The sequence below is a fragment of the Echinops telfairi genome, unplaced genomic scaffold (genome assembly GCF_000313985.2).
Source record: "Echinops telfairi isolate 266 unplaced genomic scaffold, ASM31398v2 ScPeMD7_29;HRSCAF=101, whole genome shotgun sequence".
Lineage (NCBI taxonomy): Eukaryota > Metazoa > Chordata > Mammalia > Afrosoricida > Tenrecidae > Echinops > Echinops telfairi.
The window spans coordinates 977,043-986,655 of NW_022103926.1; the positions used below are offsets into that span (position 1 = coordinate 977,043).

The following is a 9,613-nucleotide window of genomic DNA, read 5'->3' on the forward strand; positions in this document are numbered from 1 at the left end:
GTTTCTCCTTCCTCCCCGCTCAAAACATTCTTTTAATAAATGAACTACTACTACACAAAGGCTCGTGGGAATTTTTCACAAACATGATCATGGAGAGTCAAAGGCCAAGCAGGACCATGTTGTCCCACAGAAAGGACAATGTAGAATTGCTCCCTAGGGTTCCCGAGGCTGTAAATCTTTTTGTTTTTTTAAATCATTTTATTATGGGCTCTTACAACTCTTATCACGATCCATACATCCATCCATTGTGTAAAGCACACCTGTACATTTGTTGCCCTCAGCATTCTCAAAACATTTGCTCTCCACATAAGCCCCTGGAGCAGACAGCCTCAAACTACTCCCGTGGAGTGGTTGGTGGATTTGTACTGCTAACCCTTCAGTTGGAAGCTCAGTGCTTAACTCGCTGCTCCATGGCAGCCCCTGGAGTGAAAACAGCGGCACAGCAGAGAATTTTCGTTTATATATTCCATGACGTCATGAGCAGGCCACACTACATCATCCTCAGCACCAGAAGGAGAACTAGGGTGGCCTTTGAGGTGGGGGGTGTGACCAGACGGGCAGTGTGTCCTAGTAGGGTTTTGCTTCTTCATCGGATGAACTTTATCCCCAGATGTGTCTAGTGGGAGTCAGCTCACTCCTGAGCGATAGTCTTACAAGTGAGTGGCCTTTTCTCTGTGGATGATGTGGTTGTGGTTGTTGAGTGCCACTGAGCCCAGTCCAACTCAAGGTGACCTGATGAGTATGGCAGAGGACAACTATCCCAGAAGGCTTTCGTGACTGGCATTTTAATGGAAGTGGATGGCCAGGCCTTTCTTCTGTGGCACTAATGGATGGATCTGATCCAACGACCTTTCGGTTAGTCATTGAGTGCAAATCGTTTCCACTACCCAAGCACCTGCGTATCTGCGGTGCATGTCAATAAAGGGTCAGAAAAACATGAAAAGGTAAGTTTGGGACTAAGACTCACTGCCATCAAGTCAAATCTGACTCAGGGTGACTGCAGGGGACAGAGTAGAACTGCCCCTTTGCTCTTTACAGGAGCAGACAAGCTTATCTTCCCCCCAAGGTGTGACTGATTGGTTCAAACCACTGAATTGGCAGTCCACCATCTAACCACGGCACCAGTTGGTCTCCTTGTTTGGAGCCAAGAGGCTTTAACTGCACGGGGCTTCAGAAAGGTTGTTGGGGGGAAATGGAATGAAAAGATAATGGAATTTTTTCAGGGATGCTTTGAAGCGCCCCTGCATGATCTGAGGAGTCCTGGTGATGTCGTGGAGACACATTGGGCTGCTAAGCACACACAAGGTCAGCAGTTCAAAACCACCAATCACTTCACAGGGGAACGATGGACCTTTCGTCTCCCGTAACGTTACAATCTGAGAAACCCACAGGAACAGTTCTGCCCTGTCCACTAGGGTTGCCGTGAGTCGTAGTGGACTTGTTGGCAGTGTCTTTGGCTTATAGTTCTCTATGGTCTACTTGACCTCAAGGAGACCTGAGTTCTCATTCAAGAATCTGTCCCTGGGCCAGGTTGTATCTGCTTGTCTTGTGCCTCATGGAAAACCCGAAGCTGCCCAGGCAGAGAGGGGAAGCCTTCGGGGTACCATTTGCTCCTAATTGAAGCCTACCAGGGAGGTGAGCCCCCTTAGGCACTTAGGACTCTTAAAAACCCTGAGTACAACAGAACGAAATGCTGTCCAGGGCTGGACCCCCTCACCAGTGGTACTCTATGCCGGCTCACTGTTGCAGGCACGGGGTCCACTTCATTGAGGGTCTTCTGCTTTGTCACCCACCTGGAACGTCACTCAGGACCCCTGGTGGTGTGATGGGGTACATGTCGGGCTGCCAACCAGAGCCCACTCCACTGTCCTCCGTTCCACCTCACAGGGACCCTGAGGGGCAGATAGAACTCCTCCCTAGGGTTTCTGAGACTGTCCGTCTTCACAGGAGCGGACAGACTCACCTGTCTCCATCAGAGTAGCCAACCTTGCTGGGAGCAGTCCTAAAACACCAGGAGAGGTCCTGATATGTACAAGCCAACCCTCAAGGGCTTCCAAAGGGAAAACGGAAAGAGAATGGAACTTTTCGAAGGCCCCTTGACCATCGTCTGCTTGCTCACACTGCTTTCACACAGGAAGAAGGGAAGCCCACCATCTGGCTTGGGCGAGAGAACAAAGCGGGCCATGTGGACCACCTGTCCACCACGGAGCAGAGAGACTGCCCCCAGGTTTCCTTAGAGCAGTCCATCCCCAGTGTGACGGTTCAGCGCCGACCGCCCTTGGTGACAGGCACGGGCTCTCACAGCACTGCCCTGCCGAGTCTGTAGGACCAACCTCTCGAAAACGCCTCTATAGCATAGATGGCCAATGAGGACGGGCCGAATGGTGGTTAAGGCAGGCGGTCCAAACCCACCCGGAAGAGAGATTGTCACTACCAACCAAACGCGTACTTATTGTGCAGCAAATAACATTTGTAAAAGAAAAGCATTCCTATCAAGTCAATTCCAACGCGTAGCAACCTTACAGGACAGAGTAAACTGCCCCTGGGGGCTTCCAAGGCTGTCTGCCTGTCTTTACAGAAGCAGACTGCCTCATCATTCTCTCAGTGAGCAGATGGTGGGTTTGAACCACCTACTTTATGGTTAGCCGTTGGGCACTTTTAGCACTCTACCACCAGGGCTCCTGCTGGACACAGGCCATGCCGTGGCCACTACTGCCCAGTCATTCCTGATTCATCATGACCCTGTAGAACAGAGTAGAATTGCCCTGTGGGTTCCTACGGCTGTGAACATTACAGAAGCAGACTGCCTCATCTTGCCTTCACAGAGCTGCTGGTTGGGCCTGAACCACTGTGCTACCAAATCCCTCCAAAATTACTGCCATAGAGTACTGGCAGTAACTCTCTATGGCAGTATGTTCTATAGGACAGGATAGAACTGCCCCGGTGACTCTTTGCAGAATTAGTAAGCCCCAACTTTCTCCCTAAGAGCAGCTGGTGGTTTCGAAGTGCTGACTTTGCTATTAGCGGCCCAGTGTGTACCTCAATGCCACTAGGCAAGCCACTGTGCTACCAGCGCGCCTTAATTCTTCGAGAGCAGGGGCCAGCTCTCTGAGCATTTCCTGCAGACCGTCAGCCAGAGGGGAGTGTAGGAACTCTGAGCGATTGATTGATGGGCAGCATCTGAGTGCTGGAGAAAGGACGGCTCAGCCGAATGAGACTGCTATGATTGAGATTTTTAAGTGCTCTGCGAAAGGGGAGTTTATTTAACCCTGGCTACTGGGGCTCCAGGAAAAATACAGCCCATTAGCGAAAGTTATTAAGTTGCTGGTTCTCCGGGGCCCTGGAATCCAATTTTGACCAGTCCCCAGTGGGACTCGGGTTTGTGAGCTGCTCATCTGGTCAGCTTCCTGCCAAGCGCGAAGCCTGCCAGCTTCGTTCATGGCAGACCGCAGACACTCATTGCTCTGCCTGGGAGCCCCGCATCAGAAGTGTGTGGCCCAAGGAGCAGGGCCAGGTCCCTGTAAGCTCAGGCTGCGGCTGTTGTCAGGTGCTGTCCAGTCGGCTCTGACTCACAGTGCCCCGGTGCACAACTGAATTAAACCCCAACCTCTCCTGCGCCAGCCTCATAGTTGTTCTGATGTTTGAGTCCATTGTGGCCACCACTGTCTGTGTCCATCCATCGCATCGAGAGCTTTCCTCGGCTTTGCTGCCCCTCTGCTTTCCCCAGCTTGATGCCCTTCTCCAGGGTCTGGTCTCTCCTGACCACATGTCCAAAGGACATGAGGCAAAGTCTCGCCATTCTCACTTTTAGAAAGCATTCTTGCTGTACTTTTCCCAAGACACTTCTGTGTGTCCTTTTGACAGTCCATGGTACTTCCAATATTCCAATAGTCTCCCAATAGTCTTTACCTGCACCACAATTCAAATACGTTGTCCAACGTTCACACGCAAATAAGAAGATGGAGAATACCATGGCTTGAGTCAGGCACACCTCAGTCCTCAAAGTGACCTTCTTGTTCTTCAAACGCACTGCCCTTGAGTCCATGCTGCACACAGTGACTATGGGCGGAGTGGAACTGCCCCATGTGGGTTTCTGAGACTGGAAATCTGTATGGGAGCAAAAATCCTCATCTTTCCCTCAGGAGAGCTGGTGGTTTCAAACTACTGGCCTTGCAGTTAGCAGCCCAGTGCATAATTCACTACACTACCAGGGATCCTCTAAGGTGGGTTCAAACAGCCAACCTTTGGGTTAGCCACCAAGCCCTTAACCATTGTGCCACTATGTCGTCTCAGGAGGAGACCACGTGATAATGGTTCCCAGTATTTCTAAAGAGAGGTGAGATCTTTGGGGTTAAGACAAAGTAGGTTGGAAACCTATCTTTCCGTGTGACATTGGTACTAGGTGCCATCCCGTTGGCTCTGACCCCTGCCAACCTCATGCACAACAAAAAAATGAAAACCTGCCCAGTCCTGCACCATCTACACAATGGTACTTATGCCGGACCCATTTGTGTAACCATTGTGTCAATCCATCTCATGGAGGGACTTCCTCCTTTTCTCTGGCCCTCCACTTTCCCAAGCATGATGTCCTTCTCCAAGGACTGGTCTCTCCTGACAACATGCCTTGCTACTGTTGCCTTTAAGGAGCACTCTGTTAAGAGTTCAGCTCTATCATTCTTAAAACAAGACAAATAATTCCTACTTAGTGAGGTCTCAAAGGAGCCCTGGTGGCGTTGTAAGTGACTCCTTGGACTGCCAGCCATAAGTTCAAATCCACCAGCTGTTCTGCTGGAGAAAAATGAGGCTGGCTGTGCCTTTAAAAATTTACAGCCTCAGAAAGAACCCTTTATAGGGAATTTCTACTTCCTAATGAGGTACAGTCTCTGAAACCCCCAAGGCAGTTCTCCCCTGTCCTACAGGGCCGCTATGAGTCAGCGTCAACTCGATGGCAGTGGATTTGGAATGGAGTCAATAAGGAACCCTGGTGGCACATTGGCTTAAGCATTGGACTACTAACCACAAAATCAATGGTTCAACCCCACCACCAGTCCCTCTGTGGGAGAGAACTGAGACTGTCTGCTTTCCTAAAGATTTGGAGTCTCAGAAACCCCATGGTGCCAATTCTATATCACCCCCTATAGAGTTGCTCTGAGTTGGAACCAACTCGATAGCAGCTAGCTTTGTTGTTTTTATTTAATAGGGTTGCGCTGAGTCAAAAGTCGACTGGACACAGCATTTCAGAACAATCAACAGCAATGGGGTTGATTAAGGGCTATGCAGGACCTACAACCAACAGGTCTAAAGGGTGGAGGGAGTTAGTTTATTGTGCCAACCTGGCTGATAAACACATGTGGGGTTAATTGAATGGCAGAGGGATAAATGGTTCGGTGAGCCTCGCCTTTCTAGTTCTCGGGTCTCTTGCTTTCTGATGGTCAGACCAGAGTGCAGCTGCCTTAGCCAGTTCCCTGCTTCAGCTGGCAAGGCTCACTTCCTGCAAGACATCCCCAAGGGAAAAGCCACATGGACCTACCCCGATGCAGCCCTGGGTGCTGTAGCAGCCGTGTGGAGACCCCTGCCAGCGCTGAGATGCTTATATACTCACTGACTCGGCTTTCCTCCTGCAGTCGGCATCATAGTGTGTGTTTTGTGAGATGGAGGAAGACTTTGTGGATTGGTGTCAGACAAATGGGCTAATGTTGGATTTGTGGGCTTGGGCAGCACTGGGTTGGGATGTTTTCTTGATGTGCATATAACATTTATATATAACTCTCTCTTATACACTTGAGTTTCTGTGGATTTGTTTCTCTAAAGTACCCAGACTAACACAAGGGTGAACAGAATAACCGGCCATCTGAAGCACCTGGGCAACATTTGCCCCAGGATGAAGTTCAGGAGGCAGGGAGGAGTCCCACAGGCAGAGGAAGGACAACAGGAAGTGGGATGAAGGCTGTTGCGGGGAGGGGGGCGGCGCATGAAAAACTCAAACGAAAACTCCCTGCCATTGCTGACTCAGAGCGACCCCTAGTGAATTTCCAAGACTCACTGTTTATGGAGGTAAAAAGCCCAGTCTGTCTCCCCTGGAGCTTCTGGTGGTTTTGAACTACAAACCATGCGGATCACAGCCCCACATGTAACCACAGCACCAGGGCTCCTGTGGGGATGGATGTCCATGGGGAAGCTGAAAGGAGTTGAAGATGAATTGGTGCGTGAAAAACAGAGTCATCCTTTAACACTTCTCCAAGTTCCCAATGAAACGTTTAAAAGAAGAAGAAATGGCATAACAGAAATTTCTTCGCACATGCTTGGCACGTTTTCAGCCCATAAGAACCTGAAAAGCCAAACTCACTGCCATGGAGTTGATTCTGACTCAGAGCGACCCTATAGGACATCGTAGAACTGCCCCCGTGAGTTTCAGAAACGGGGACTCTTCACGGGAGTAGAACGCCTCACTTTATCCCAAGGAGCCGATGGCAGCAGCCCAGCACAAGACCAAAACACTCTTTTGGAAATGCTGGCACCGTATGTACAAATGTGCTGGACACAATGGATGGATGGATGGATTGTGATAAGATTGTACGAGCCCCCAATAAAATGATTTTTTTTTTTAAAAAAAAGGCCCAGACACTCAAATGCTCACAACTGGACCAACAGGGAGCATGCTAAATGGAGAAAGATTGACGTGGTCAAGGATTTTGGTCTTGTTTGGATCCACAACCAGTGCGCATGGAAGCAGCAGTCCAGAGATTCGAAGGCATTTTGCTTTGGGTAAATCAGCTGCACAAGACCTCTTTAGAGTATCAAAAGGCAAGGCTGTTACTTTGAGGTCTAAGATGCACCTGCCCCGAGCCCTGGTATTTGCCATTGCCTCGTGTGCATGTGAAAGTTGCACACAGTATCAGAAAGACCACAGGCGAAGCAATGCCTGTGAATCGGGGATCTGGAGAAGAATATTGAAAGTACCATGGACTGCTAAAAGGACAAACCAGTTTGTCTCGGAAGAAGGAAGGTCCGAGTGCTCCTTAAAGGCAAGGATAGAGAGACTTTGTGGGACACACTTGGGACGTGTTGTCGGGAAAGCCCAGTCCATGGCGAAGGACACTCTGCTTGGTAAAGTAGAGGGGTGACGGAAAGAGGAGAAACTCCGACGAGATGGAGTGATACAATGGCTGCAACAATAGGCTCGGGCAAAGAAACAACTGTGAGGCATGCTGGCAGCCGGGCTTGCAATCAGTGGTTCACACGGGAACCCAGCCACAGCCTCAGGCTCCATGGAAACACAGGAGCGCTGCCCCAGTCGGCCGGGAAACATCAACAGGTGCTTGAGGCCATGGGCGCTGGGGCTGAGGACATGTCCCCCCACATGAATTTGACACAGATGGCTATCACCTGAGGGCCTTTGTCCCCTGGTGCCATTCCTCTCTACCTCAAGATCTTTCATCCGGATATTTCGACCCAACCAGCTTCCTGCAGTAGGGCTATGTCCTCCCAAGGACCGGCCAAAGCCAGGACCGTCTCTGAGCTCTTACTAGGTAAGGAACACGCTCCCAAAAGGCTTTACTCATTTGCGACACAGCAGTTTGCACCTGACGGCTGACTGGCAGTTCCAGCCCACCTGGAGGCATGTGAAAGAAAGGCCTGGTGACCTGCTGACGTAAAGACAAGCGAGCAAACTCTATGGGCGCAGGGCTACCCCGCAACTCATGGATGTACAGTCAGCTAGCCTCGACTCCAGCCATGGGGTTGGCTTGGGCTTGAGGTCAGCCCCATTGGACAGCTGAGGAAGGTGAGGTTCAGAGAGGGGAGGCCAGTGGCCCGCTAGCAATGGGCAGAACGGGGTCCTAAAGGAGCCAGCACAGCTCATTCCATTCAGGCACAGTCCTGCCGGATAGCTGCCAGGCCCACCTCTGCTCTGAAATGATAGACTGGCTTCACTGCCAAGGTAAAAGGAAAGGACAGGGCGCAGGGCGTCGGGGGAGGTGTCGCTGTTGCTGTGTATGCGCAGGGTTTCTTTCTGGGGACCAAAGAGTTATGGGCGGGGCGGTCCAACACTGGGCATAATGCCACTGCAGGATGCACTTGATCTGTGGGAAAAAGAGGTAAAGTGTCTGGAGTATGTGTGTGTGAGTGTATGTATGTCCATGCTTAAAAAGTAGTGATGCAAATGATGGTCCTAAATGACCAAGTACCATAGCATCTGCCACGCCAGCACAATTGCTCCTCACGCTACATAAAGGAGCCCTGGTGACGTAGTGGTTACACGGTTGGCTGTGATCCACGAGGTCCGAAGTTTGAAACCAAGAGCCGCACCATGGAAGAAAGACGGGGCTTTGTACTCCCACCAGGAGTCTGTCTCAGACGCCCATAGGGGCTGTGCTACCCCGTCCTATAGGGTCCTTATGAGTCAGCATCGATGTAATGGCAATGAGACCCTTCACCTGGGTACCCAGCCTAACAATCCCTCCCTGCCCCCACCCCATGCTTGCCTTGCCCAAATCTCTGTGGACCTTCCCAGGTCCCGTATTTGAACCTGCCTCACAGTTTAGGATCGCTCCCTTACGAAGCTTGGATAATGTCAATGTCATTGCTTCTGCTTTCCTGACCTTCCACCGTGTACATCTCCAATAGTACGACTCTCATAGCCTTTGCTTTTCTGCCCTGGGGCTAGCCTACAGGGGCAGTTCTACTCTGTCCTAGGAATGAGAATGGACTCGCTGACAGTGGATTTGGTTTGGTTTGGGGGGCTCCACTCCTGGGAGGCCACCGAGGGTCAGACAGGCCAAGGACTCGAGCCCCCTTTGATTCCAAACTGACCGGTCTCTCTTCTCTTCCTCAGATGCCCATGCCCCCGAGGGAGATGCTGGCCCTTCAGGTACTTACCCTCTGCCCTCAAGAGCCCTGGGGAGCAGCAGACTGAACAGCGAGACCACTGAAGAGAGGGTGACCATGGCCCCCTCGAGGCCAGTGCCCTCTGGGGAGGAGCTCTCAAAACGGCAATCAGCAGGGACAGCCCCACCCTCGAATCCAGAAGCCAAGGCTCTGTCCACGCAGCCCCCAGAGCAGCCTGGCCCCAAACACACGGTGGCCCCTAGGAGGAAGTCCTCTGTTCTGAAGTCATTGAGCACGGCCAGGAAGCAGCTGAGGACAAAGCCCACCCAAGGGACTGGGGCGCTCCAGAGGACGTCCCAGCAGGTGTCCACAGAGAAGCCCCATCCCTCAGGGGACCCAGACCTGCCCTCCTCTGCAGAGATGCGCCAGTCTCCTTCGGAGGGCCCCCTCTGGATGGACAGAGAGGAAGACGCCGTCCCCACAACACCCGCTCCCCTGCAAATCTCCCCGTTCACATCACAGCCCTATGTGGCCCACACGCTCCCACACGGAGAGCAGTCGGGGCTGGAGGAAGCCCAGGAGGTCCCCCCCGAGGAGGCCAGTGCCAGGACCCTGGTGGTGGACAAAGGAGGGGAGAATGAACTGACAGGATCGGCCTCAGAGGAGAACCAGGAGACCACAACATCCACCATTGTCACCACCACGGTCATCACCACGGAGCAGGCCCCAGGTGGGTAGTAGCCCTCCACTCTTTAAGGAATAGTCCCTCTACTGTCTGCAGACATCA

General features: G+C 51.8%; 1 protein-coding gene across 1 annotated transcript in view; it reads left to right on the forward strand.

The window, feature by feature from the left end:
* SEZ6L (seizure related 6 homolog like) overlaps positions 1-9,613 on the forward strand; it is a 222,260-nt gene that overhangs the window by 119,455 nt on the left and 93,192 nt on the right. Inside the window, exon 2 of the mRNA XM_045289538.1 lies at positions 8,834-9,556. Within this exon, the coding sequence (XP_045145473.1) occupies positions 8,834-9,556 (723 nt within the window). The remainder of the gene's footprint in view (positions 1-8,833; positions 9,557-9,613) is intronic.